The sequence below is a fragment of the Phallusia mammillata genome, chromosome 1, assembly GCF_965637545.1.
Source record: "Phallusia mammillata chromosome 1, kaPhaMamm4.hap1.1, whole genome shotgun sequence".
Taxonomy (NCBI): Eukaryota; Metazoa; Chordata; class Ascidiacea; order Phlebobranchia; family Ascidiidae; genus Phallusia; species Phallusia mammillata.
In genome coordinates, this window is record NC_137252.1 from 10,859,079 (window position 1) to 10,886,876 (window position 27,798).

General features: G+C 37.3%; 3 protein-coding genes across 3 annotated transcripts; 2 read left to right on the forward strand and 1 right to left on the reverse strand.

The window, feature by feature from the left end:
- The first annotated feature begins 748 nt into the window (after nt 1-748).
- On the forward strand, nt 749-3,528 carry LOC145209206 (hepatocyte nuclear factor 3-alpha-like). The gene has a single exon (XM_080079474.1). It carries the CDS (start codon nt 1,054-1,056, stop codon nt 2,689-2,691), a length of 1,638 nt encoding a protein of 545 aa, XP_079935600.1. The 5' UTR covers nt 749-1,053; the 3' UTR covers nt 2,692-3,528.
- A 1,354-nt stretch (nt 3,529-4,882) lies between these two features.
- On the forward strand, nt 4,883-27,110 carry LOC145224911 (general transcription and DNA repair factor IIH helicase/translocase subunit XPB-like). Its single transcript, XM_080091530.1, has 14 exons — nt 4,883-5,118; nt 5,761-5,972; nt 6,223-6,385; nt 7,644-7,781; nt 8,541-8,702; nt 9,964-10,125; nt 10,283-10,446; nt 10,593-10,794; nt 12,612-12,767; nt 13,188-13,376; nt 13,932-14,087; nt 22,670-22,906; nt 24,849-25,004; nt 26,926-27,110. The coding sequence occupies exons 1-14, from the start codon at nt 4,993-4,995 to the stop codon at nt 27,046-27,048; spliced, it is 2,346 nt and encodes a 781-aa protein (XP_079947656.1). The 5' UTR covers nt 4,883-4,992; the 3' UTR covers nt 27,049-27,110.
- On the reverse strand, nt 14,061-21,768 carry LOC145224901 (uncharacterized). Its single transcript, XM_080091517.1, has 16 exons — nt 21,572-21,768; nt 21,122-21,320; nt 20,207-20,382; nt 19,807-19,946; nt 19,484-19,643; nt 18,507-18,598; nt 17,977-18,202; nt 17,445-17,629; nt 17,296-17,386; nt 16,788-16,919; nt 16,577-16,729; nt 16,321-16,447; nt 15,885-16,012; nt 15,741-15,794; nt 15,592-15,676; nt 14,061-15,400 (listed from the first exon to the last, which is right to left on the reverse strand). Exons 1-16 carry the CDS (start codon nt 21,696-21,698, stop codon nt 14,791-14,793), a joined length of 2,685 nt encoding a protein of 894 aa, XP_079947643.1. The 5' UTR covers nt 21,699-21,768; the 3' UTR covers nt 14,061-14,790.
- Nucleotides 27,111-27,798: the final 688 nt, after the last annotated feature.

Sequence of the window (27,798 nt, forward strand, 5' to 3'; positions counted from 1 at the left end):
AAATTTTAACAACATATTTGCGAGAAAATATTGACAAAGAAACCCAAATGCGGCTATGTCTCTTTACATCAGCGCCTCCTAGTCAATGGTACGAAAGCTTGTTTGAAAGTTCAATATTGTATCATTTGATCGCTCTGTTGACATGTATAATATGGATTTGGATTCTAAACAGCCTTTCAAGCTTTGTCAACAGCCGTGCCGGTATACTATGTTGACAGTTACACAATTTGATGGGCCATTGCTTTTGACAACATTTGGCGTGAGTACTTTATTTCCAGCTCACCTCTTTCGGAATATCGTGCAGTTCAATTTTAATTATTTGTTGAAACAGGCTGTGTGAATGGTTTGTGGTCCTCTATCTATATATGCTCGCCTGTGCATTATTGTCTATTCAGTGTTAAATCGTCCACAGAAGGTGCTCCTGGGTTATAAGCAAAACAAGAGTACTTATTTATTGTTTTGAATTACAAATAAATTGTAACACTTATTTTCCGAATCAAAAATGGAATTTGAACAAAACAAACCATTTGTCGTTTTAATGCCTATATTTCTTCCCAATTGAAGATTTTGTACATTAGGCAGATTGGTTCACACGATTTTAATATTTAACATTTTGAACGCTACCCGTTTTACAGTCGTAATCTGTGAGGATGTCGTAATTCAGGGCAAGTTGGCGCCAATTCTGGCTCGTAACTCTTACAAGGCTGGTGCAGGTCTTGGACAAAATTGTCCTTCAGATTTCGTTGTACCTGTTAGCCCGTGGACGGTATACGGCAAAAACAGGAACGCAAGTTAAATATTAAATGCTGCGAGGGTCTCGCGTCGAGAGAGCACGCCTCATCCCGCCATCCATTTCAGTTTGTTCCTTGCCCATGCGCCAATGGCTTGTGTGTGCCGTGCGTTGTTTGCTAAAGTACGGCGGTGCTCGTCGACGAACGGGGTGTACGAGAAACGATTGGCAGGGAGCAGCAAACGACATTCCGAATCAGGAAGAAACGTCAAGGTGTCAGCCTCTGTAGCTAGTTAAAAAATTGCGTTCGAGTTTGCATAGAAATGTACGGCACTACTCCTTCAACCGAGATGCTAGCAGCACCGACAGCAAGATACCCAGTGACTTATCAGCCCAGCTATTCGACGCCACCAGGAGTACCATCGTCCTACCAGAACGCCGTCAATGTGGTACCAACTTACAGTACTAACCCTTCGGGGGCCATCGCCAGCCCCATGACTCAAGCATTCGGAGCAAATCTGCCACATCCGTCTTCAGTAACCAACCAGTATTCGCAACAGCTTAACTCGCACGTCGGAATGTCTTCGCCATATCCAGTAAGTCCAAATATAGGAATTAGTCCCAATATGGCGCTTGTGCCTGGACACCGACCAGTGGACAAGGGACCCAACGCTTACCGACGTACCTATACCCATGCGAAACCTCCTTACAGCTATATATCTTTGATCACAATGGCAATTCAGTCTTGCCCATCGAAGATGATGACTCTAAGTGAGGTTTATCAGTGGATCATGGATTTGTTTCCATTTTACCGTTCAAATCAGCAGCGATGGCAAAACTCAATCAGGCACAGTTTGTCCTTCAATGACTGTTTCGTCAAAGTTCCGCGGTCGCCTGATAAACCTGGCAAAGGTTCTTACTGGAGTTTGCATCCAGACGCAGGGAACATGTTTGAAAACGGATGCTACCTACGTAGGCAAAAGCGCTTTAAATGCGAGAAGAAGGCTGCTATTAAAGCTGCCCAACAAACCAAAGTAAAGGACGAACCGGATAAGGTTAAAGACGGAGAAAGTTATGAAGAAAACCCGATGGTGGTTGCCAACAACTCCGCTCAACTTGAAGACCACGAAGGCCACATTGACACCAAACCGGTACTAATTGGTGATCACAATTCACCATCAATGGGACAACAGCAGGAAACTAATGGTTCGAGTCTTCAGCCTTTGGAGCCAGTTGTGAACCCGTCACAGTCTTCAACCATTGCTCTTACTGAGTCAGGACAAGGTGCGCAGGCGGTGTTGTCGCCTATGTCTACCACTCTTCTGGTGGGAAACAACCAACAGCAAGCAATGTACGCCGGCTACCATCATCAAACCTTTATGCCACAGTTTCAGCAGGTGATGCAAACACCAGACGGTTTGATGACGAACTTAGCAGGACACCCGCCTATCCATATGAACGCTCTGAAACAGGACGCACAGTATTCTCGCTCGCATCCATTCTCTATCAACAGTCTGATTAGCGATCCCGAAAACAAAGACATGCGCGTTTACCAGGATCCACAAATCCAGATGCAATATTACTCTCCTCTTCAGTCGCATCCTTCCTCAGCCTTGCTTCCACCTCCTCCAGTCAGTGTCCTTCCCCAATATCAAGCCGCTCATCAACAGGAAGCTGCATCTCAGCCGATGGCGACCTCTGCCTCGTCGCCCACCACAGAACAGCCGCAGCAGCAAAGTTCGAACGCAACGGAGCTGAACCATCACGTGATGCAATCAGTAACGCCGAGTCACGTGGCCACACCGCATCACCAACAACAACAACAACAGCAGCAGCAGCAGCAACATCTTCTGACGATGTCAGGTATCAATCAGGCACAGATATCGGAGGCATCGTACTACACGGCTAACGTACAATCGTCAGTCATGCAGCCTACACAGGCCCAGCAGTCCCAGAGCTAAAATGGTGAGATGTTCTAGGAATGGACATAAGCACTCGTTACTTGCGCGGTTAACGGTTTTTAAATGTGCTTTGTGCTATCAACCCTAAAATTCTCAAAGGCCCGCTTGTTACGTTTTGGTGAAACTGCAAAACGCTAAATGTGGGTACCTAAAAATTGTACATATCTAATTCGAATACGCTGGGTATTGGCAATGCTTTGATACAAATGGGCCTATACATATCGAAACACTTTTACAAGTCTCATGAGCCTTAAAAACTGCTAGCTATGCTTGGGCACGGACTGCGTTTTATGGAAAGGTTGTGTCTTGTGCATGTGTTTGTTGCGAGGTTACTGTTTCGCTTTTGCTAGCAAATTAGATACAAAATATATTAGCTTTAATTAAAGTTTGTTGGCATTTTTCGTGTTTTAATGTTTAGAAACACTTTTTGTACAAAGCCTTGTTAATAAAGTACTGTGCAAAATCATAGAAATACTGTCTTGATAATTATTTTCACGTACTATCATTTGCGTTGTTTTTATGTCGTTTCATTCCCCAAAAACAATTTTTACAAAAACGCGTTTGTCGGTTATAAGTGCGGTGTTGTGTGCCTAAAATTTTTACGTTACTGTGCTCTATTATGTCAACATGCAGCAACTAAAAACATGCATCGAAAATTTTACTTTATTAGCCGGTTGCGTGAAATTTTAACGCAGCTACATTGCTTGGACTCATTCACTCGGATTTTGATATTCCCGCCATTGATATGTGTGCGAATGGTTTGTAAAGCGTCCAAATAAATAAACAAACATGGCAAACTGTTTGAAGAATAAACAGTGGCCGTTTACATTCCCGTAATACGACGTGTACTCAACTCGCCTCTTTACACCTAGCCTGTCGGTTTATTTATACAAGTTTTGTAAGGTGGCAATCCCGGGGCGTTCCTGATTATTATTGGAATATTTGAGTGTAAATAGCTGAGATACACACGGTTTAATGGCAAGTTGAACAAATAGAAGTACAATTATTGGTCTACAATCCTGTATACTCTGTCAACACGAGTCTTGGGTTACTGAATTAATCGAGGAACATCATCTCGTCTGAAGCGTATAAGTTTGTCAGTTCACGTATGTGCAGATTTGCGTAGTTAAAGACTCCTGGATATATGTATTGACTTCTCAACAACTTTAAACACAACTGTTTCTTTATACATTGTGGTCCTGGTAAAGGTATGGTCACAGGTGGGTTTGGACCAAGTTTTAAATTTTATTAATGTTTAGACTATTTTCCAGATAGCAGCTTTTTGTTTGTTTAGGCTAAAATTGGTGGTAATTTCGCTTTCAATTATTACATGGAAAAGTTGTTTTTTGCATTAGTGTTAAATTTAGTAAATTCCAGGTGTACAAACTGCAGTAGAAGGTAAATGTGTGCCAGGTAGTTTACTATGGTACTTTTCAAAACCTATAGTTTGTAAGTGACGACACACGTCACACTCAATGCGGCAGCGAGCTGGTATAGTTGACACAAACCTTGTCTTGGTCTCTGCCATTTCATGCCGCTTAGGCCGGTACGTGTTAAGTTTAAAACATCCCGGAGTTGATTGTTAATTACGTACGTGCTCGTTTTTTGTCTATGCTGATGGCATATTTGCATTTGAAGAAAATTGTAAGAAACTTACATATGTTATTTGTTTTGACTGCTATAAAATGCTTGGGTATGTTAGTAAAGTGTTTGTCCCATCTATTTTCCAACATATTAGTGAGGCTAACTATGCATTTTGCTGCGGTTCCGTGACCGACGTTGGCAACATCAACACATGGCTCCGTTGCGAACCAAGTGGTAGTTTGAATCTGTCAGATGTTCTGCGTTAAACTGCTTATTTATTAATAAACAATTAGTGGATATATAGTTGTAATTGGAACTACGAACATAACTAATCAAACGATATGATTAAAACGGCTGTACTTTTTAGGACATCATCAATACAAAACTAAAATTTCTGTGCCATAAAATTATAAAATTTTGTTCTGTAAAGACGTAAAGTAAGTTGTAACAAAAACTATTAAAGAGTGAAAATTTTAAAATGATCCGTATGCTCTTTCAAGTAGTGCGAGTATTCTTAAAATTTGTTTTCACTTATCTTAAAATAAAAAGCAAAAAAATCCTTTTTTGTTTGAAAACACTGAAATCATATTAGGGTAAGAACCGAAAGGGGATATTTCGAGTTTCATTGCAGTGGTGAAATAAATTCTGTCGCGCGTGTCCTCGGTTATCAAAACCAATTTTCTTTGCTTGTCTACGTTGAGACAAGTGGGTTTAACTATGCCCAAGACAAAAGGGAAGTCTTTTAAACAAAGTAAGAAGCGCAAATATTCTGATGACGATTCGGACGAAGATGACAATAATCCTGGATTTTCTGGTGATGTCCCCGCTGCTGCTACGAGACATGTATGATGTTATTTTTCTTTCTCTGAAAATGTTTCTTCCGTGTAACTGTACATAATGTATTGAAATATAATTCTACCTGAATTCATTTATTGTAAAATTAGACAATAGAAAGTAAAAATACTCAGTGTTTTAGAACAAAGATACAGTTATGCTATAGCAGCGGTTCCCAAACTGGGGTCCGCGGTCCTTAAGGGGTCCGTGAGGCAATTTGGGGGGGACCGCGAAGCGGTTGAAGTAATTCTATAATCTTATTTGGCGTCAGTTTGTGCCACTAAATAAGGTTAAATCAAAGTAGAATTGAGAATCGACTGTCTCCATTGCTAAACAATTGCCTTTATTGATCGACAACTATCAAAAAATGCAATTGTTCGTGCACAATCGTACTGTTTTTGTACTGTTTGTGATGTCACATGCTGTCTTTGGATGATTGTTATGCGCAATTTTGCATAACTAGCTAAAATCCTGCAATCAACTTTCGTTTGTGTGAAATACACATTTAGGCTCAAGGACCACGAGCCCTCGAAATAATGGCGAAGGGACCGTTTTTAAATAAATATGAAAAAGTTTGGGAACCACTGTGCTATAGCATCTATAGATTTATGGAAAAATTGAAAAGCCATCACCAATTATTGTGTTTTTTAGATTGATAATGACAATGAAGCTTCAACAGATGTTCTTCGAGATCGATTTGGAGCAAAAGATTATCGATCACAAATGCATATGAAAGCTGACCACGAGTCTCGTCCAATTTATGTTGCACCTGATGGTCATATTTTTCTGGAATCATTTTCTCCTGTATATAAACATGCTCGAGATTTTCTCATTGCAATTTCAGAGCCAATATGTCGCCCAAAGTAGGACATTTTTATGTATATTTTTTGAGGTCATAGTTCAAAATTTCTTATTTTTAACAGTTGCTAGCTGATATTCCACAAAAGAAAACTTACTTTCTGTTGTTTTTTACATTTGTTTACATTTTTGAATCCATACAGTTAAGACACTGTTTTCTTTTTTCAGATGTTTGAATAATGACTAAACATTATGTATATGAGATTGCTGTCCAAATGTTTTTGTACTTTCAAGAGAGTTATACTTAACATTTAGATTTATTCACGAGTTTCGCCTGACACCATACTCCCTGTATGCTGCTGTAAGTGTTGGTTTGGAAACAGAAGACATTATTGAGTATTTAAGTCGTCTCAGCAAAACTTCAATACCAAAAGGCATCATTGATTTCATAAAACTGTGCACACAAAGTTATGGCAAGGTAGATTGTGTTTCCATTGGCCAAGTGGTCGTAATAGAGTTAGTGTGTGTCAGGGGTCTCCAACTCAAAGTTTGTCCTGGGCAAATGTTTGAGCTGCCTTGAAGCCGCGGGCCACATGCGCCCTGATATGTCAAAACGCTTTTAAAGACCTTAATTATGCAAGCTAAACACCACTCTATTAACACTCTAGGCCGGCTCTTTCCAAACCAAAGTCTTGGGCTCTTTAACGGTTGAAGGTGCTTTTTTTCGTTGACCTTTATGAGGTTTTGTCTTTAAAATCTTTTTTGCTTGTTCAAGGCTTTTTATTTCACCACAATTAACAATGAAAGCAATTGTTTGTGCATAATTCATATTTTATAGTTTTGTCTGGGATGTCACAAACCGCTCTTAGATCATTGATATGCGTTACCAAGCAAATAATATTTAGGTGAAATGAATCCTAAAAGCTGTAGTGGTAAAACTGAAAATTACTTTTAGCAGGTTAAGATTTAGTTTTGCTAAAGCGTTTGATTGGCTTTAGCATTGGATTTTTCTTTGACCGCGAGTTCAATTTGTTTCTTATAATAATCGTCCTAATCACCTAAAACAGTCTAGGCGGCCTACTCAAATGTTAATAAAATGTTGATTGGTCTTCAAAGGCATAAACGTTCCTCATCCATAAAATAAAATTACACAGTAAACAAGAACTAAACTGTTTTCTAAATTTACACTTGATGACCAGCAGACTAAGTTCGCATTATTTCATTATATTTATGTACCACAAAGGTTCATTTTTTTAACGTATAGTGATATATGGGTGTGTCCAGTTAAAGTTTCATTACTTTTCCTTTCTTAAACACTCGACGGATGAGTAAAACAAAAAAGTTGGTCCTATTTAACGAAATAATAATTTTTTTTTTCAATTGCTAATAACGCGCCGCGGGCCACGGAAAATTGCCTCGCGGGCCAGATGTGGCCCGCGGGCCGCGTGTTGGAGACCCCTGGTGTATGTTATATATATATATATAACTGTTTGTTAAGGTCGAAAAATTTCCCCCTAATTGTCAAATATTATTTTAGATATTTTGTAAGTCAGGATGAAACTTGCTTTTTTTCATAAAAATGTTGGCAATTTTACATTTTTAATTGTTATTTACTCTGTGCAAACAACTTTATTGGAAACAAAGACAGTACTGATGTACCCTGGGCATCAAAAGATGATTTGGTTAACATGTAAAACTATATGCTTGACAACTGTTCTTTGTTTTGTGCTTCCTAGGTGAAGTTAGTTTTGAAACATAACCGGTATTATGTGGAGAGTAGTCATGCTGAAGTCATCCATAAACTGCTGCAGGATGACGTGGTTCGCAAGTGTCAAAAACAACTATCAGCGACAGAAGGAGAAGATAGATTACAGGTAAAAACTTCAAATGCTAAGCATTAGTTTTAACTAGTGGAGCTTGTCAAGTTTGTCACTTCTTTTAAACTCTATATTCATCACAAAGAAATTCACAATTCTTTCAAACCTAAATTGTTTCAGATAATCGTGATGAGAAAATCTAACCGCTGTCATCTATTTAAAGCTTAGACCAGTGGTTCTTAACCGGTGGGAAATTTAATGTTTTCAGAGGGAAATTATCTACGTCAAGTAACCAAACTCGGGCCCGAGGGTCGAACCCGGCTTTGAATTAATCATTGAAAGTTACTTTACTAATATTTTTCCGCAAAAAGATGTAAGATTTCAGCAAGGCTTACAAGACACATATTAATCCAAAGGCCGTTTGTTACATCACAAACAAGACTAAAAGTATTAATGACTTTGCTATTGTGCGCGAATAAAAGCCTTTCCTTTGTTCATTATGATGCAATAAATTACTATTGCAAGTAGAGGAGGCTCTTCAAAATTCCAAAAACTTAATCTCTCACAGAAGCAGTATTTAAACTAAACAAGATTGCAGTATACCTTTGCAGTTCCAGACCAAATCGCTTCACAAAATTATTTCATTAAAGAATAATTTTTTTTGTTAACGTTGGGCACAAAACATCATTATAAAAATAACAAAGGGGGAAATTCGAAGCTGGTGGTTGACTTTAGTGGGAAACCTCACCAAAAAGGTTAAGAACCACTGGCTTAGACGCTGCTGTCATCTAATGCACAATATTGCTATCTGTTTAGGTTTCTACTGTTGTCGAAAAACAAGCTTTGCAAGTAAACAAACCGAAGACTGATGGAAAAACAGAAGATGGGAAAGAGGAAGATGGTGGAGTTCCTAAAGATATTTTTGATTTTTATGAAAAAATGGATAAAGAAGATGAAGACAAGGATGAAGAAAAGGAGGTAAACCTTTAATCAACTTCCAGAGCATGTTCAGCGAGTAGAGCGACTAACACAACACTCATGGCAGACCCACAGTTAAATTTTCGATATATGGTGCAAAGAGCTGTATTATTAATTTGGCAGCTAAAAAGGGGCTTGGTTGGGTATGCACACTTTTTTCAAATTGTACATTAGAAACTAAGTTTTAAAGTTATTTTATTAAATGTTCAATGATAATAGTTATGGGTCCCCTTCCCTGAAGGGGACACATATTGTTTTTGTCCACATTTTTTTTTCTATTTTCCGTCTAACACAGATTTTTTCCCACGTTTTGGTCAAGAAAGAATGGTTCAAACTTTTGCAAATTTACACACATTGTAGATATTGGTCCAAAGATGGTCCATGTGAATTTTGACCCCGTTTGATCCCTAGGTTCACCCACAGCCCCCCAAGACGTGAAATTTTTAAAACGCCTATACTCGCTAAAGTACTTCATTTAGGAGTTGCTTTGTTGTTTGGTGCAATATAGGGTATTTCAAAGAATTTTGTACCTAAAAAAAAAGATTTTACCCATTTTCACCCCTTAAACCCCAAAGTATTCGTTTCTGTCTAACGCTGGTTTGTTAAATGCGTTTGGTAAAGAAAGAGTGCTTTAAATTTATTCAAATTTGCCCAGATGTTAGTTATTTTTCCGAATTTAATCCTCCTGAAGTTTGACCCCAAATGACCCAGCGGTTTACCCACAGCCGCATGTGGGGACCCATTCGTTTTTGCTGGCAAAACAATCATATGTGTAGATCAAATGATGTGTATAGTAAATATCTAAAAATATCAATTGGTAAATATCTAACAATGATTGTGCCCTATTTTTACTGCAAATCGCATATGCATATGTGTGGGGACCCATTAGATTATGCTTGCAGAAACAATTATGTTATAAAGTGCCAGGAAAAGGATAGGAACCCAATGAAATGTAGGTGCCAAATATATATCCATTATAAATATAGTAAATGGTATATGTGATACATCGTTAAGTATGATGTAGTATATATAAACAGGCAATATATAGGAAAACCACTATTCTGCATTTTTAAGATATATATACCAGTTAAATATTGATGTGTTTTTTGCGCCACCTATCGAAAATTTGCTAATAGTTGGTCTGTTGTGAGGTATTGTGTTGATATATTGTCCTGTTTGCTGCAAAAATGACTACACATGTTTGTTGACAAAATAAGACTCAAATCGTTTTTTAATATTTACGCGCCTTGACTTCAATCAGGTGATATCATTTGAAGTGGAGCAGGACATGGTTGAAACATTACAGAAGCGATGTATCGAACTGGAATATCCCCTGCTTGCTGAGTACGATTTTCGCAATGACACTGTCAACCCTGATTTGAAGATTGATTTGAAACCCACAACTGTCCTCCGACCTTACCAGGTACATTTGGTCAACTACTCATGTATAACAAGTATACAATGCAAAAAATGCATGTTGTTTCATGAAGCAAGATGTAACTCTGCCTAATGTTAAAAAATACATGTTGCTTCATGAACCAAGATGTAACATTGGTATAAAAAAATTGCATATTGTTTAGGAAAAAAGTTTGCGAAAAATGTTTGGAAATGGTCGTGCCCGCTCAGGTGTTATAGTTCTGCCATGCGGAGCTGGAAAAACTCTCACAGGAGTGACAGCTGCTTGTACAGTCCGCAAGCGATGTATGGTATTGTGCACATCAGGAGTGGCTGTTGAGCAATGGAGGTGATACATAAAAAATATGACAATCTTAGTATACTTTATGTTAGGTATCATTTGGGATGAAAGTACAAAAATATCTGTATTTAGGTTGCAACCTACCAAACTTTCAAATTGGCATGTTTGTCAAATGTTTTTTCTACTTTTAACAGGTCCCAGTTTAAAATGTGGTCTACTGCCGATGACAGCATGATATGCCGATTTACATCAGACAAGAAAGATCGCCCAATCGGATGTAGCATTGCTATCAGTACTTACTCTATGATGGGTCACACTATGAAACGCGCATATGAATCTGAAAAAGTCATGGAGTGGATTCGTAGTCAGGAATGGGGTCTCATCATCTTGGACGAGGTTTGTACCAGGGTGAATTCACATATGTGCAGTGTGTTTGGATGGAATATTGTCATTGCATTATAAGATTATGTGTTTCATGCACAAGGCGTAGACATACTTTGCCTTGGAAAATGCACTTAACATGCCTCTGTAACTCGCTTCGTGCATAGTGGGAAACATTATAAATTTTTTTAAGTGCTTGGAATTTATTTTTGATGTCCTGGTTAAAGCCACCCTAATTATGGGTCCCCTTCCCTGAAGGGGACACATATTGATTTTACTCGAATTGTTTGTTTGTTTTTTCTTTTTTTTTTCTTCCTTTTTTTTCTTCCCAAAGTTTGTCCGACTCGTTTTTCCATCAAATGTTTGATGGATTTGGCTGAAATTTACACAGATGGTAGATATAGTTATGTAGATGTGCATCCCACTTTGTTTTTGTTGATAACCCCAGTATTTACCCCGCTAGCCCCCTAAAATGGGTATTTTTCCCCAAAAGTTTGTCCGACTCGTTTTTCCATCAAATGTTTGATGGATTTAGCTGAAATTTACACAGATGGTAGATATAGTTATGTAGATGTGCATCCCACTTTGTTTTTGTTGATAACCCCAGTATTTACCCCGCTCGCCCCCTAAAATGGGTGTGTTTACCCAAAGTTTGTCCGACTCGTTTTTCCATCAAATGTTTGATGGATTTGGCTGAAATTTACACAGATGGTAGATATATTCATGTAAATGTGCATCCCACTTTGTTTTTGTTAATAACCCCAGTATTTACCCCGCTAGCCCCCTAAAATGGGTGAGTTTTTAAACAGTGTCAGAATTGGCTAAAATTTGGATTTCTTGTATAGTATGCCATTTATAGGTGTCGATTGTTGTGTTCAACCCTGTAGTCCTAACATTTACCCCACAAGCCCCTAAAGTGTAAAACGTATTTGTATGTTACTGGGCACCACAAACGAAAGATTTCTTTGGAACAATAGTGTTACAAGGGCAACCAGTTGTATGTTGCTCGTTGGTGGGTTGCTTGGTGGTCGTTTTTGCGCCATGGCAGTTAGTGGCTTGTTGACAGCCCTATGACGTCAGAAACAATAACGGTTGTTGCTCAAAACACCTCTAGTGGTCGAAATTTTAAACATTGGCGGATTGGGCTGAAATTTTGCAGTACTATTGATTGAGTCATTGTGGTTTTTATATTTTTTTTTGTTTGTGTGTCGAACCCAATTAGTTGCCCTACTAGCCCCCTAAAATGGGTCAGTTTTTTAAAACGTTAAATAGGACATACTTCAAACAATATCTGGGGTGAATCTAATTTTATAGTTTGTATTCTACATAGTATTATTATTTAAGCCCAGTGCCGATCACTGTGTTTTACCTTACAACACCCGACTTTCTCATGGTTATCTCTTGAATTGCATTATTTTCAACTTTGCATGTGTGGGGACCCATGAGTTTTTGCCTGCAGAAACGACTAAAGTTATAAAAGACGATGGCTAATATGGGACCCAATACAAAATAAGCATAGGAAATATATTTATGTTTTAAAATAGGTTATAGTGTATATGCAAGGGCAATATGTGCTAAGCCACCCTTCTAGTTTAAAAATATATAGGGTTAAATCAGAATGTAATGACTTCAAAAAGACACTGAATATAGTGAACAGTATCAGACCATCCAACACAACTAAAAATGCCAGTTAGGCGAAATTCCATGTTTCTTTATTTACTGACTTTGGAACTTTTTGTGAGGAATCACTTCAAGAAAAGTGGTTTTTCAATCTAACTTGTCATCGGACCAGTGTGTTAAAAATAATTTGACAAACTTTTCTGCTTTTACAGGTACACACGATCCCAGCCAAACAGTTTCGTCGAGTGCTAACTGTTGTTCAATCTCACTGCAAACTTGGTCTTACTGCCACTCTAGTGAGGGAAGATGACAAAATATCTGACCTCAACTTCCTCATTGGCCCTAAACTTTATGAAGCAAACTGGATGGTATGTTATTGCCAACATAGGACTTTATCTGAGATGTTGATTTGACAGCATAAAATAAACACACAACAGACTTTTAAATGAACAAGATAGAAAGTGTATTGTCGTACTAATCCCAATAGTTACTCAAATTAAAAGTTGATTTGCTGTTTTAAAAGATATTAATTCCGAGATCTAAGGTAATATTCTAAAAGCAGCTGATTAAGCTTTATGTGTGCAATTTAAATTATCTAAAACAGTAATGAACACATGGAAATAAAGACTCCTGTCGTGGGTTCGAATCCCACCGCAGGCTAGATTTTTCTAGTCTACGCCTTGCCATTTGGTGGTAAATGCTTGGTGACCGGCTGATTCGGTATAGCGCCTTCAATGGGCCTGGCGTACTGTGATTGACACATGGAAATAATGTATTATATGCTTCAGGAGTTGCAAAACAGCGGTTACATTGCAAGAGTTCAATGTGCTGAAGTTTGGTGTCCGATGACACCTGAGTTTTACCGTGAATATCTTGCCATCAAATCCCGCAAGCGCTTGTTGCTGTATGTGATGAATCCAAACAAATTTCGAGCTTGTCAATATTTGGTTCGCTTCCATGAAAGAAGAAATGATAAGGTATTTTAATCTAATTTACTCAATTTGAGTAATTCTTACAACAGGTCTATTATGACAACCAATGTTGGCGGGGCGCAAACCCCTGTGTTGAACAGCATTTCATATTACCCTAATTTGTATGGATTGCATTCAACTTTTTTTGAAGTGTAATAATTTGTTTATGTTTAACACCTTCAATAATGACTTATTAGTCACATTTGGAAACAAAAGATAGGAAAGTCGTGCCCAATGCTTGGTGCACTATCTTTCGTTTTGGTCCATTTTACCATTTTACAGGTCTCTATTTCACCTACAGTCGTCAAGTGTCTTCATGTTTGTTATTCTAATATAAAGGAATATGTTTTTTCTCATAATATACTTTTACTTTTTTTTTACTTGGCTATATATTAAATTGTTTGTGCACAGCGGTAATATAAAAGTCTGGTGTGTTAGCTTACTAGGCTTGTAATATGTTAAAATATATTTTAAAATAGCTATGTCTTTTGTAGCCAAATGTCTGACAAAAGAGTTTTATTTAACCCAATGTGCATTCAGTACTTTTTATTTGTTATTCAGATTGTTGTTTTCTCCGACAATGTGTTTGCACTCAGAGAATATGCAATCAAAATGGGCAAGCCTTACATATATGGACCAACAAGTCAGAATGAAAGACTTCACATTTTGCAGAACTTCATCCACAACCCGAAAGTCAACACAATATTTATTTCAAAGGTTAGTAAATAAGTCAAAAATAGCTTGCAAAGGAAATCCAAGTACACATGTTAATAGCATACTAATGCATAAAAGTTTAATTATTAATATCTGCCTACTAAACAGGGCATCTTTGTTTTAATAGTGTGCAGGGTTATTTTACAACATTTATCAAACACACTTTAACGTTGAGTTTTATAGCAGGGTTGCTCTTGTAGTTATTTCTACACTTAGTAAATATTGGTTCAAAAGGACATGAGCAGTTCAAAGTCACAAAAGTGTTTGACATGCTCTTTCCTTTCTCGTTCAGTTTGACAGTACATTACATTGGCAAGATTCGTCAAAATTATAGTACAAGTTAGACAACAGAAAATCTGAATCTAAATTACATGAGGCCAAGGTTTACACATTGGCATACAAAAATACACAAAAGTGTAAATTTTATTGTCTAGTTCAACAAATGCAAACAGTTTTAAAGGACTTGCATTTTCATATTTTAAGACACTAAAATATTAAACTCGACAAATCTACCACACAATGCATTTTGTAAGCAAAAGTCATAACATTGGTTGAGGTAAAATAGTCTGTGTGATATTTTGTTGGACCATAACAGCCAATGTTCTGTGACCCAAGAACAGTTTTTGGTGGTTCTTAGTGTCTATACACAAATATTTGCTGAAAGTGCACTTTTAAGTCAAAGGTTTGTTTATACAGCATTTAAATGTCATAAAAGTGATTCTTTTTGCGACAAAAAATCGAACTGTTGAAATAAGTTGCTTTGGTAAACAATGTGCTTTGCATTTGGTTCTACATTAGAATTTTCATTTTTATGGTCACAAACTGACCCAATGCCACTGTCTCCAACATTTGGACATTTACACATTGTATCAATAAGTTTTTCATGAATGTCGTTTTTCAACTGTGGTTGAACGTCAAACTCAAATTCATTTTCCTCTGAGTTTCCACCAGTGCTATTTTTCTCACTGTGTGGGTGGGACCAGTTTATAGGATAGTCCACATATTCATCAAAGTGTTCCAAACCTTCGTTTGACTCATGAGATGAACTTTGTGTTGCAATACTACATGTTGCCTCATTTCCAAGGTCACTGGTACTTTCATCCATATTTCGCTCTGTTTTGTATTCAACCCCAAGCTGTAGACCATTGAGTTGTGTATTGCTGTTTTCTGTTGGTCTCATAGTGATAAGTTCATACTCTTCGTTGGGCTCATAAAGTTCTTCATTATGACTTCTGTCTTCTAAACCGGATCTTTGCATGTCATCTGGCAATAGGTTGTCAGGATGCTTTAGGCCTTTAATGGGGTCTTTGCATTTTCTGCAAGAAAGTGTTTTTTTAACCAAAAAACTAAATAAAACAATAGTAGTAATTAGCAATGTTAAGTTACAAATGTTTTGGTGCTGTATGTGATTTATTTGGTTATCAAAAGACATGTAATAGTTTCAAACAATTCCAGTTCATACATTTATGCTTTTAGAAACACAACCTACAATGGCCTATGTTCTTACCTAAGACAAACAAAGTAGATAAAGACCAGTAAGATAAAAAACACCACTGTTGAAAGACACACAATCAAAGCAATCGGTACATAACCTGGGAAAAAAGTTTTGTTCATTAAAGTCATACATGTCACATATTCAAAATAAAAATAGCTTACCCGCGGTTTCAACATTGACTGCCTGTGTCCAACTGGAGCACCAAGTGCCATTATCTGCATATTAAGGAGGTGGTTCATTAAACGAAATTGTTTCATGTTTTAGGTATAGGTTTTAGTTTCTAGGTAACAAGATATTGGTTTTACCAGTGCATGTGCGTAGTTGGATAGTGGAATCGCTTGGAAGGGGTAGTGTGGCATTTTGATGAGTTGAAAAGAAGTAACATTCATGTTTGTGCTGGTCAGGACATGAAACATCACTTGCCACCATTTGCCTGCAATGTCAAATTTATGTGCACATTTATAAACTTCTAGCAGTAAATTTTCTGAACATTATTTGGTTAGCCCATGAAAGTTATTGGGTTAGTGTGTATGGACTATGGATCGCTACCATTTGTACATAATTTGACTCATGCAAGCATATTTGACCTAAAACAATGCCAATTATGAAATAATGGTTTTAATTTTTGTTTACCCTACAAACTGAAAACATTGATAGTAAGCAGCCTGGATGATAGTAATGCTATACAATCTAGCCTGTGTGTTGGTAAAAATCAGAGTTAAATATTCAAAATGTTTGTACCCAGTAGTTTTGATTTTGATGGTATATGAAGGATCTGTGAGTGTTGAAACTGGTTGTTTCCATTCTACAAAGTATTGTCCATCCGATGTTTTCTTGATGGTTGAGAGTTGGGGAACTGCCATTAGTGCTGAAAACCATAAAATTGTTCTTTTATAAAAGGAACAAGCAAATCCTATTCCATATAGCTCAGACAAGAAAAAGTCCACAGTTTGTCAAGCTGAGCATTTTATTTGCCACCAGCCGACTACATACTTACTTGAGGGTTTAGTTTTGAATGATAACACTTTTGAGAAAGGGCCAATACCAACATCATTGCATGCTGCTGTAACCATTGAGTATTGGGTGTCTGCTTCCAAATTTTGTACTGAGACTTGACTGGTTGGTGCAGGAATTTCAATGCTGTAGTTTTCTGTAAAGTTGTTCAAGTACTTAAAATATTTTAACAATGTGCCAGTAATTTTCCATACCACTTTTGGTCCAGTATTTGACCACAAACTTGGTAATAGCCCCACACAGTAGATTTTGATTGATCTTTGTATGAAATGTAGCGCTGGACGATGTCACATCTTTAGCCTGCAATTGTGCTGAAATCTGTGGTTCTGCAGTGTTGAGAAAAATTGTTATGGGGACACAAAATATATTTTGACTGATATTCGTGTTTGCCTTTCCATTGCACCAACCTATGGTTTCAAAGAATTTAAGGATATAAGTTTGTCCAATTGTAACCAGTGGTCTATGAGCCAATTTTCTTTGTGGTACCATTTCATATGTCTTTTCACTAGTTTTTTTTATTCTAAAATAATTTTTTGATGTAAGATAAAAACTGTGCCTTTTCATTGCACCAAACTAGGGTTTCAAAGAATTGAAGTTTATCAGATTATTACCTGTGGTCTGTGGTACCATTTTTTTTACTTAATAACTAGTTTACGAATTGTATGTGCAATATTCAGTGATTACTATTTCAGTTTGACATACCTGGACCTAATGTATGTGATTGCAATCTACATGAACTGATCACCATATCTCCATAGAGTGACTGAATGGTGTGTGTATACAAAATACAAGGCTGCAACAGATAAAAAAACATCACTAACAAAGTCACTAAAACATAGCTTTTCATTTACCTGTAAGTCTGTTATGTTGTAGTCACTGAGATCGAAAGCTATTTTGTTGGTGACTTTTGAGCTATTGCCCCAGGTGCTACTGATTCTAAAGCTTGTATATACATCATTTCCTGTGGGTTTCATCCATTTAACTTGTGTCCAAGATTCCCCATTTGCCATTGTATGACATTTAGAGATGTCTATGCCTGCAAATATGTAAAGTGCTGATTGGTTAATAATTAGCAACCAGATGTACATTTATTGCCAAAAGTGTCTTCAGAGTTAGTTTTGTCCCCAAGTGATAATGGGAAAAATGTTGTAAAGCTTTCTATGAAATTGTTATTTGTGTTTAATGTAATTTATGTAAAGATATTAAATGAATTAGTAAAACTTTCAATTTTTCCTGGTTGGAGCAATGCCACAAGTCAGTTTGGAATAAGCTTTGGAAAAAAGAAGTTAAATCATAAAAGAGTTTTTTTACTGCTGTGGTCAATCTTTCAGAAGTAATAATAAGCATAGTTTTTGAATCTTTCAGAAGTAACAATAAACATACCTTTTCTGTTGCATGCTGTGTTGTTGAAACTTTTTTGCAAAGCCTTTGAGCTACCTTTATCATTTATGGCAATCAAACCCAGTTTGTATGTTGAGTTTTTGTTGAGGTTTGAAAGTTTAAATTTGAAAAACTTTTCATCTTGTTGAAGTTTTGGAATGTTGTAAACAAACTTGTTGTCGGCGTCATCAGTAAGGGAAAGGTTAAAGCTGTTAACTATTCCAGTTTTCTAAAACAAAAAGAATTTTTTAAAATGGGCATATTTTTTGGGGGGTTTCAAAGGTGTATTTTATCATCTATTTGCTAAGATGGCGAATTATGCTCATACTAGAATAACTGGATAATTGTGCCTGGAAAACAATCAGAGAATGTTTTGTGTTGTTTGTCATTAATTGTTAACATATTCATTTGTGCAATTACCAGTACCAGCCAAACTGTAATTAGACTATTAGATGCTTTTGGGTGTTCGATGTTGTCTGGTGTTTTGTCAGCAGTAACAATATAACATTGTTGACACATCCTATTAAACCCACCTGCCACTGCACTGTGGCTGAAAACATGTGCTGACCTACGTCCTCGCAAATCCCAATATCGACATATGATAGATCAGTGGCTGTTGATGGTGCTGTAATGGTAAAATAATGATTATGGTAAAGATGTTTTGTATCTCTTGTTTTTATGATACCTGTTCTATAACTTTAAAATATTATCTTGTAATGTAGCAACAAAACTCAGTGTTGTATTTAAAACAGAAATGAAACTTATGTTTAGACACTTAACTAACTGCACCTTAGGAGTAAAGAAAATTTACATTTGGGGACAACCCACTTCATTTTCTTGAGGCCCCAAAATAGGCGTTCTGTTAAAATGTCAGTTTTTTAAAAACAGCATCATTTTTCAAACTATGTATTTATGTAGCTGTTATGTTCTGCAAGCCGATACCCCTTATGCTTGATTTGAGTGACTTGAATGGTTCAATGTCAAACAACACTTCTACTTTAAACAAAGCATACAGAGAACCCAACCCCAAATCATTTTTGTCAAGTGTGGGTGTGTCATGTCTGGCTGTCCTACCCATTTGTACACTAGTTACAAAGCTAAAAGCCCTTTAAGGTCACTCAGTGTCAGGCATTCCTTTCTTGACAAGCTTATGGAATGAGGCCCTAATGTCAACAAAGTCGGCAAATAGAGTTGTGGAATATTTCTTCACTTAACATGCATAGCAATGTCTTGTTTGGGTCATTGCCCTATCTAACTCAAATAGTTGAGTTCATCTCTAATGTGTCCTTTGATTTCTGTCTCATTGTGGATAGCAAACTTTTTTTCACTGGTTTTACTGTGTGTGTGCTTAATACCGGCATTTATATTCAGATTATTAGCATGTTGGGACACTACAGTAACTTAAAGTATTTTCATATCTAAAAAACATAGGACTCCTCACAAAATTTGGCTGAATTTTAAACCAAATTGAAAATAAAAATCATTATATTTTGTATGAGTTCTCTTTTACCTGTGAGGTAACTTGCATGGACCGGCTTACTCCACAGTCTTAACACTTCTGATACTTCTTCAATTGCCGCATAAATTGTGAAATTATAGCTCTGAGCTTCTTGCAATTGCAAATGAAATGTTGAGTATGAGTTCTGTAAACCATCATCATATGTTGTCATCTGCAAAGAAGTAAAATATTTAAGTCTTTAAAAATAAGTCTTTAAATCTTGAAGACCCATAAAATTGAACGTATGGTATTTGGCAGTCTGAAAAAACAAATTAAGTTAGGTTTATTCATGCCATTATGTGATACAGCTATTTGAATTGAGTCAAAATATTTACCGCATTAGATGATGAATAAAGTAGTCTGTATTGAATTGTACACCATGAATTTTCAATGCATTCTGGTTTGTTCATCTGTATGCTGAGTAATAAATTTTCATCTACGGATATGTCTTCTATCCGCGGCGGGTCCATCCTTACTGCAATAGGTTGATACAATCATATTAGACTTCTAAAGATTTTATTTTAATAACGTAATGAACCATTTGTGCTCTATGAGTAGAACTTGACAAATCTAACAATTTTAGAGTTTAACAGCAATTTTCATCTAAAATTGCCCAATATATACCTTTTATTTTTTTACCTTACAATAAAAAATATAATTTAATTTTTTTTCTGAAATCGATTTAATCAAATAGAATAGTTCGATTATAAAATACTGACTGGACTGTAAACTGACCTATGTCATATGGGCTAAAAGTTGAATGTGCCCTGCAAATGTCAAAATCATCATGGGATGTTATACTGATGGTAAATCGCACTTGGGATGCCTCAGCAATAAACTGACAATCTGTGGAGTTGGTTTGAATGTGAACATAGCAAAGTCCTTCTGCATTGCAAGTCACATCAGACGAACTAAAAATGTTCAACAATGGTTAGCTGTGCGAATCTCATTTATGTGTGACACTTTTTGAAATTTAACAAATTTGTCGTTCAACTGGTGTAACGCTAAACAAAATACTAATTGTTGTTTTTAATAACTTGTATTTCGCTGAAGTTTTGCCCACCAGAACGGTAGGGCTTCTTCAGAGCAACAATTAGTATTTTGTTTAGCATTACACCAGTTGAACGACAAATTTGTTAAATATGCAACCTGGTGGACGAAACGCCTGTTCAGTACTTTTTGAAATGGCGTTCAGTGTGCAATAAAACGGAATATGCGATTAGCCGGTTAACAAATACCGCATTTGCTCGATTGCAAGCCGCATGGTGTTAAAAAAATAATGTAAGCTATTGTTTCATAATACATCTTTCTGTTGTTACATAGTGTAACTATTTGCCCATATTTGTTGGTTCCGTTGGATAATTGTACCCAGCAGAACGTATATCGACGTATAATCTGTACATGTAAGCGAGTTTTGAACCCAAAATAAGTTACAAAGTTGGAGTGTAGAAATCATATCGGTATAAAATTAAACTGTAAGCCACCTTCGATTGTAACTTGTAAGCCGCGCAAACGGCAGGTAAAAAACAATATATGCCGCAGCTTACAATCGAGTAAATATTTATTGGAATTTCATTTGAACAAATCAAATGACGAATTGCATGATTATTTAACATACGATTTTGACAAAGTACAACATGACTTACATACCAATAGTTATGTAAATAGGCCCGATCTTTTAGGTGTGCTTTGTGTTTGTGTAGCAGAAATTCCGGCGGTGGCGACCATTGACAGTAAACGTACGAGTCCAAATCCCCGTTGCCCCAACGATTAAGGGCAAATGAACAAGATGCCCAGCATGTTATAGCGAATCCTGGTTCGCATTTCGTCACAGTGTGAAGACTCGGCACTAAATAAAACAAATATTCCTGTTAATGCAAAAAAAGGACCAAAGGTCGATTTACTATATATACGCAAATACCTTCAAAATTAAAAGTGACTTGTATAAATATTATGACGTTAGATAGTTAGAACAGGATATTTTCATGAAACTACTACGTCAATTATACCATCATTGCCAGAGGGTCGTGGTTCGTTACAAAAACGACACTACTAGTGCCTTTGGTTTAGAAAATATCCTGATTTGAGTTACACACCCACCTGAGTTTAGCTTTTCTCGTCGTCCGCCTTGAGAATTGTTTTCGTCGCTGTTAGCTTGAGTTACGACGATTAAACATGTCGAGAGCAGAGCAAAAGTCAACGAGCGTTTGGTCACAAAATCCGACATATGCTTAAACTACGGTTTAAAACTCTTAGGGCATCTGATTTTTAACAAATGTGTTACAATAATGCCTTTCATGTGTAGGTATTAAAGCGTTTATGGAATGTCCTTTCTCACAAAGAATAACAAAGTCAAAAGTAGTTTTAAACCACACCTCATTAAGTTTACCCCTTTTTAGATCATATCACTTTTAGGTTAAATTTTGGTAAATGCGCCATGTAAAAGTTAACTGCTTTTTAACGTTTCGGTCGTAATTTTATGTTTAACGAGATAAAACACACCACAAAATCAAAACAATATCCTGTTACCCCTGAATACGCTTTTCCATTCTTACACCCATTTCAACTCTGACCGTATGTTACATGCTTCTTAACAAAAGAATACGACTGTAACAAATGATATCAGAACCACCTCATTCCTCAGCAAGGAGAAAACTGCACTTCTGACCCCCTCGGCCAAATGTAACAGCCTGTTTTGTACAGCCAGTCCGTATTGTATAATTTGACACAGAGAAAGCAAACATGCCATTTTGCCTTACGCTTTATCCTTCACGGCTCCACAATTAATCATTAACCGAATGGGCAAACAACATAGCTATTGCTAAACGAAGACTCTGTTTTTGTTGGACCGCTCTGTCGTTATCCTAGGCCTAATGAGTCATTTATTGGCCTGAGACCCGTTCACCTTTCGAAGGCCTGTTTTTCTCGTCAAATGTGGTCAACAGTATGTTTGTGAACAAGGCTGTGTTTAAAAGTGTTTTTTTTTATGACAAAAATGGTGAAGAAAGTTTGTACTGCAACTAGGTAAACTATGAGAACAAATTTGCTTAATGTTTTAATGAAAAAATGTTAATATCGTATGAAATACCAGCGGAACATGAAGTACTGCATTGTCCACTTTCCACCGATTCTTGCGGGATATAGAAGCGCCAATTGTACATTACGTTTTCTTAAAAATTTCAAACATTGCTTTTTTAGGTTGGAGATAACTCTATTGATCTTCCGGAAGCAAGCGTCCTCATCCAAGTCTCCTCGCATGGAGGATCAAGACGTCAGGAGGCCCAGAGACTTGGCCGAATCTTGCGAGCTAAGAAAGGATCCCTGGCAGAGGAGTACAACGCATTTTTCTACTCTCTCGTTTCTCAGGACACGGTTGAAGTCGCCTTTTCGACCAAACGCCAACGGTTCCTGGTCAATCAGGGCTACTCATTTAAGGTACTTTTTAAGGAGAAGATATCTCTACGATTTTTTTTTTTTCACTTTTACACCCACACAAGTTTGAATATTGTTGCTTACTGAATAATATAGCATTACTGCGTTATCTGTGAAAATACCTTTAAAATTCGAAGTCGGAACTACAAGAACACATGCAATCCGAAATATGTTACAAACTCCTAAAACCCGTGAAGCATTTGTTTGTGGGGTTAATCGACCACAGTACAATTTTTTGTCACCCTCAACAGGTTGTGCACAGTACCACCAGGTTGCTTTTTGTAAGTGACGCATTTGTTTTTCCATTTACGGCACATTAAGACGAACTCCTATCGACCTAGGGTCCTAGGCAAACATTTTGAAACTAACCTATTGTGCAATTTCTATTCGCCACAGCACAATCAACATCTGAACAATATTATTACTAAGAACCTTAGTGTACAGATGAGATAAGACCGCGTGTATGCAAATGTGTTATCGCTGAAAACATTTTTTTTTATTATTGTGATAACTAAGACACGAAGAAAGGCAGATACATGAAAGTACAACAGAACAAGAACAAACAGACAAACGCTAAGTATTTAGCGGCATTGAGAGGCCAGACCACTTGACTAAGCACTCTGCACGTTTTTTTCTTTTAGTAGCAATAATTAGTTCGGACTGTTTCGTTATTTTTAATGCGTTAATAAATCTGTTCACAGTAGGTTTGTTTTGTGCATATTTACATTGGTATATTACAACCGGGCACATAGAAATATACAATCTAACAATGGTGTAACAGAACTGTACGAATGGGTTCCAAATAAACATAACGCTACATTCGGTTTAATATTCAGTAATAGTTTGCGAGAGATCCAAGAAGTAACATTTTCCCAATATAGGGCGACAACTTTACAAATGTAAAACAAATGAAAAATGGTTTTAGGGAAACTTTGGCAGAAAACGCACTTTTCTGAAGTTACTATGCCAGAATTGTATAGTTTATTATTTGTTATTACCGCTCTTAAGTTTAATTTGATTTGAAACGCCCTTAATTTTGTTTCTAAGGTACAGTTATACGTGTTACTGTACACCTCCCTCCAGTTGGGCTTTTCTGTACTAATCCCAATGTCGGTTTCCCATTTTTTCTGTTCTTGTGTTGGCGGTTCTGATGTGTGATCTTTTACGAAGGTGTAAGTTTCCTTGACTGTGCCGCGCAGGGCTATGGTATGCAACCAAGTTGGTTCAGTTTCAGTGGGTACTCTCTGTTGGTTTGTCGGTCGTTTGTATCCCAATTCTCTGGGATTGCGGCGACTAATTTGATAAAATTGGTGAAATCTTGATTTGTTGGCTTAAAGTTAAATTTGAGGGCATGTTCGTCGTATGTATAGTAATCACCATCATTGTTAAGTAGATCAAGGTGACTGAAAATACCAGCGCGAATTAGAGGTGGCATGTAAAAGGGTTTTAGGCGTGATCGGACTTCTCTATTTAACCAAAGGGGTGTTATCGCTGAAAACAATAATGCAGCAATAATGATAAAGTAAAATTGCGACGCGATGTGGCTTATTGCTATGTTATAATCCAAACGCTAGATGTCGCTCGCAAAACACGTACTAATCTAATGAGATTTTTGATACACTTTGGAACATCGGTCTGATTGGAATCCATTCTTGCAAACTTTCTGAGTTTGTTTTACGTTATTTTTTGCTCAAGCAAAACTGTTTGATGTAAAAGCACGAAGTCAATAAACGATAAGTAAGCCGAGTGCAGTGCACACTGTTTTGCCCAATAAGGCCTCATCAAGGCAGCTGGACAAGACTACTCGATATTGGATAGGGTAGCCATATGACAGCAATCCAGTTTGTTCGAAGTAACAGGTTTAAATGTCATATACCTCACCTATTCTGCTCGGCCATCAACCACAGAGGAAAAAAATTCGCTTTTAACAAAAATCCTTGAATAGGCTGTGACCAAACTGGCTGGGCTTGAGGATGAAGATTTGGCATACGGGACGAAGGAGGAACAACATCAGCTCCTCCAGAAGGTCTTGGCTGCAAGTGACATCGATGCTGAAGAGGAAGTTGTTCCGGGGGATCCGAATTACTCGTCAGGATCTCAGGTTTGCAAAATTCAACACCTTGTTTTTAAACTATCGATTCAAGTCAACAGCTCAATTCTCAAGATATTTAAAAAAAAAAACTAGATTGTCCCCCGATTATAATAAAAAGTTCCCAAATGTCCTTCTTTTCGGATTTTCGGATTTGCTACATATAGATGTGACAATTATTCCTTTGAAAACAGCCAAAAATGTACCTACCCATTTTTCTTTTTTGTGTGCATTTTTCATAGCAGCTTGTGACACCACAAACATATGTTTAGTGTGAGTTGTGATAATTTAACAGTTTGATAATCTTCATACAAACTCTTAGGGATGGGCCGGGCCGGGCCGAGCCGAGCCAGAACCCGAGTACTCGGTACCGCGCATCGCTGTTTTTGATGCTCGATGCTCAGCCCAACAGTTGCACAAACTAATTCGAGCATTAAATTTGCACGTCCATACGGAACTAGTGTTCGAAAAGATATCCAATAAATGATTGTTGATTGCGTTAGATGGTTAAAAAAACGCGTGCTTCTGGGGCCTGTACAGCTTAATACACCGCTGGTGACGTTAAGGGACCCTGAAAAGCTAGAAAACTAGCCTGAGCTTGGGAATGTTTGTGACGTCACAATGGACCGACCGTGCTCGGCCAGCTATGATATAAGATGCTCGGTGTTGGACCAAATAGAGCAGGGGTGGCCAACCGGTCAAAGCCTAAGAGCCAAATTCTTTACTGTGTTTCCACAAAGAGCCACATCATACACACTGGCACATATATTCGTTGCCTCGCCCCTTCCTCACACACAGAGACCTCCTGTGCTTAGCCAGATTCATTCTAAATGTCGCACACCAACGTATTAACGACACAATTTGACTTGTACAGACCACGTGCCAGTTTTCAATAATAAATGGTTTGCACTGCCTCTTACACAAAACTCCCATTTCAACGAATCCCACAAACAAAACATATGAATTAAAAAATGCTCTTTTTTCTCATTCTATCAATAACGTGCGGTGAGATTCATGTCTGATGAATTACTAAGACCTTATTTCTCTTGGGCGTCGAATTTTACGAAAATGCCAAGTGGCGAAACTAAATTCATTGCGACGTCACTAATGCATTCACCACCAACAATCGCTCAAATCAAACCCAAGAAAAACTGCCCATAAAATATAACGTTCGTCATAACCCGAAACACAACGAATTGAAGCATTATTTATTTTGGAACACATTTGCACATTTGTTGTAAATATTGCTGTTGCTTTGTGTCTCATTCGCATTGTACGCAACAATAAGCAATCATTCATTGTTCAACAATTGAATATATGCCATCATAATCAAGCCATTTTTGCCATATAAGGTTGCAGTTTTCAGGCAAGGTTGCCATTTGTGGCCATACCGATAATAAGTTTGTTCAAAAGCAAAATTGTTAAAGCTTTACATTACATTTCACGATTTGTGTACCAGATCGCGACATACTAACCAAAATATACACAGTGCCCCCAAACTTCGACAACGACGTAAGAGCCGCATAAAACCAGACGAAGAGCCGCATGCGGCTCGCGAGCCGCGGGTTGGCCACCCCTGAAATAGAGTATTCGCAGTTTTGGCTAATCCCTACAAACTATTCTATATTAACTGACTGCGAAGAATTCGTCTAATATCTCATGTATTTTCTTTAGGCCAAAAAATATTCCTTTAATATCTTTTTATTTTCTTTGGGCCCAAAAGTACCTTTTGATCCTCTTAATTTTCTACAATGTGTCCGCCTTTTTGTTGATTCAAATTTAGTATGTCTATGTTAAAGATTGTCTTTAGTTTTAACAAAGTCTAATAGGGTTAGCAAATACAATAACATGACGTTAGGACCAGTCTTCATGCACTTTTGACGAAAATTTAATGTGATTTTTGGTTGCTTCTAAGTACATGCTTGTTTTTTAGGCCTACCGTCGTAAAGGAACAATGAGTTCTATGTCCGGAGCCGACGATGCAGTTTACATGGAATACTCGAAGAACAAGTCACGAAGATCGACCCATCATGACTTGTTTAAACGCTTTCGATAAACCCTGCTTGTACGATGTTTTTTGTGGCTTTCGCTTGCATTAAACTGCCCGAGTTGAAAAAATGGTGTGATTAAGAAGAACGTTATGTCACGGTGCATAAGTCAGAGCTGCCGAGAAAGTTAAACGTCAGTGGCAAGAGTGGTTCAGTCGTTACAAAATAAGTTTGTTCCTGCACGTTTTTTAGTTTGGATAGTGTTTTTTTTCGTGTTAGGCTGTAGTCCGAACCCCGTACTTTTGAGGTTAGATTGTCGGCTGATGAAGATTGTGTTTCCACAACTAAAAGTATTGTTTAAAAGAAGATAAAAATATATTCGAGAAACGTGTCAGGTTTGCCGTTTGCGGAATTATCTTTTTTCTCGTGATGTTTGGCATAACAGCTCCATTGTTAAAATGGGTGTGTAGCTCGACCTGCCTCGATGGCGACTTGTTAAAGGCGGCTACAATGTAAACTATGATGTTCATTGCAAATTGTTTGGTGAGTCTGATCTTTGCATCTCAATAACAGCCACACATATGTCTCTTCTTTCTTTGTATTCTTGAATAACGTTAAAGGCGAACGTTCAAATCAGCTACACATCCACATGGGATAAAAATAGTCTAAGAATAGACCAAAAATAGACCCAGAAAAGAGCGGCGACAAAGTCGAAACTAAGCTATATATAGTAGAGCAAAATATTGGCTATTGTGTGAAACCTTTTTTTCCTTTAAGTTATAGAATTTATTTTATGGCAAAGGTGCAATTTATAAAGT